This window comes from Furipterus horrens, unplaced genomic scaffold (genome assembly GCF_987537825.1).
Source record: "Furipterus horrens unplaced genomic scaffold, mFurHor1.1.pri manual_scaffold_1, whole genome shotgun sequence".
Classification (NCBI taxonomy): domain Eukaryota; kingdom Metazoa; phylum Chordata; class Mammalia; order Chiroptera; family Furipteridae; genus Furipterus; species Furipterus horrens.
In genome coordinates this window covers 47,198,375-47,200,597 of record NW_028327171.1, presented here as the reverse complement: position 1 = coordinate 47,200,597, position 2,223 = coordinate 47,198,375, and the positions used below count along the sequence as shown (strand labels likewise).

The 2,223-nt window shown below is 42.1% G+C and overlaps 1 protein-coding gene across 1 annotated transcript; it reads left to right on the top strand.

Annotated features, from left to right (window-relative positions):
* The first annotated feature begins 371 nt into the window (after positions 1–371).
* On the top strand, positions 372–1,412 carry CRYGS (crystallin gamma S). The gene is made up of 2 exons (XM_090280018.1): positions 372–659; positions 1,040–1,412. Exons 1-2 carry the CDS (start codon positions 372–374, stop codon positions 1,310–1,312), a joined length of 561 nt encoding a protein of 186 aa, XP_090136144.1. The 3' UTR covers positions 1,313–1,412.
* Positions 1,413–2,223: the final 811 nt, after the last annotated feature.

The following is a 2,223-nucleotide window of genomic DNA, read 5'->3' as shown; positions in this document are numbered from 1 at the left end:
TGTCAATGCTGTGCACAGGGGTTCTTAGCTTAAATAAGGCTTGGTCCTTTGCCCTCGGAAGCAGTATACTAGGAGTCTTGGGGGGGGGCAGAAATATTAGTAGATAATTTATTATATAATGTGGTAAGTAAAGTGAACTGTGGGAACAAAAAGGAGGGTGCAATGGACTTAACATCTGAAATTGTCGGCTTATATTAAAGCACTTTCATTTTGTTTCATTTTAAGCCTTCAGAAAGTACTCATTGCTATTGTTGACAACCAGAGTTGTCTGCCAGAAGGCAAATGCTGTAAGGTGAGGAAGAGCAAAACAGAGGAGGAAGGAATTTCAAAAGTGGGGAATATGTTTTTAATTTCTATTTTGTGTATGAACAATGCCACCCAACTCCTCAGTTCTCTTTGTTTGCCCTGTACTTCAGATTACTTTCTATGAAGACAAAAATTTTCAAGGCCGCCACTATGACTGTGATTATGACTGTGCAGATTTCCACATGTACCTGAATCGCTGCAACTCCATTAGAGTGGAAGGAGGCACCTGGGCTGTGTATGAAAAGCCCAGCTTTGCTGGGTACATGTACATCTTACCCCGGGGTGAGTACCCTGAATACCAGCATTGGATGGGCCTCAATGACCGCCTCAGCTCCTGCAGAGCTGTTCATCTGGTGAGTCTGGTGGTGCTCTCCTTCTCCCCTCCCTTCAACTCTTTTTCTTTTTTTTCTTTCCAGTGAAGGAGTTTTTTGAGGTTTTCCTACTTCTTAATGGGGAGCTATCTTTTTCTGGCTGTGGAGACTTAAATAAAATCTTAGGTCAGTTCATCACAAGACTGAATACACTAATTATTTCCATAGCACTTTACTTCTTGAGGATTTTAAGGAATTAAGTTTTTCTTATTGAAAGCTGTTTCAGTCAGTGCACAATGGGGATGGGAGTTCAGATCATCTAGATTTCAAGAGCGTGGGTTCTGATCCGTACTGTTCTCCGAGTTTGTGGCCTGCTGGCGATTTCCATAATTGTTGCTGTTCATTTCCTCCTGTCTTTTCAGTCTAGCAGAGGCCAGTATAAGATTCAGATCTTTGAGAAAGGGGATTTTAATGGTCAGATGTATGAAACCACTGAAGATTGTCCTTCCATCCTGGAGCAATTTCACATGCGAGAGGTCCACTCCTGTAAGGTGCTGGAGGGTGCCTGGATCTTCTACGAGCTACCCAACTATCGTGGCAGGCAGTATCTCCTGGACAAGAAGGAGTACCGGAAGCCCATTGACTGGAATGCCCCTTCCCCAGCTATCCAGTCTTTCCGCCGCATTGTGGAGTAATGACATGGATGGGGCCACAAGCTTCTTCCTGGGGGCCAAATGCTGGCTGGCCTTGTCATCCAGACAGGCATCCTAAATAAAAGAATTGGCATGCATTTCACGGTTGACTGTAATGCCTCTGCTTAAACACTTTAGAGATCAGTAAAGTAGTAACCCCCCCTCCAGAGTGTGCAGTTACACAAAGTGACGAAATCAGCCTTCAGATGACCAGCCTGTATCTCTGTGCCAAGCCAAATGGGACTGTATTAAAATCTTAGAAAACCATTCACAGGTATAATAATAATAACTGCCATTTACTGAGTGCTTCCATTGTTCCATTTTCTCTGCATTTTACAAATAAGGAAACTGAAACTTAGAGAAATTTAAAACTTGCCCAAGTTCACCAGCTGATGAATGAAGGACCCAGGATATTTCTATTTCCACAGCCCTGTTATTCATTCAACATCTGTTGGCTGGGGGACTGTGTATATAATATAAGTACACAAACCTGAGACAGAATACCTATCAAGACAGCCAGTGAAAACAAGGCTATTACTTGAAAATAGTGGTGCCATAAGTCCCTTGAAGTCCTTAAGATGCAGAGATTTCTGTCAGGTAACTCTCAATCCTTAAGTTCGGAGAGGACATGTTAATTTGTCCCTACTTTAGTAGTTGAAATGGAGTTTTACTTATTTTGAGATTTTATTTACTTAATCTTGAAGGAAATAGGGCATCACCAGGAATATTTAGTGAGTATCCTAAGGAACCAGAGGATATTCTGGACATACCTGTCTTTAAAAAGTTTGCAAAGCCCATCTCTCCTAGGAGATTTTCCTGGAAAGGACAAAACAGATCAGCTGAGGACCCTTTATGTATACTTCAGTCTCTAGCTGTAGTGCATACTCTTCCCCAGATGTTTTTATTCATTTTGT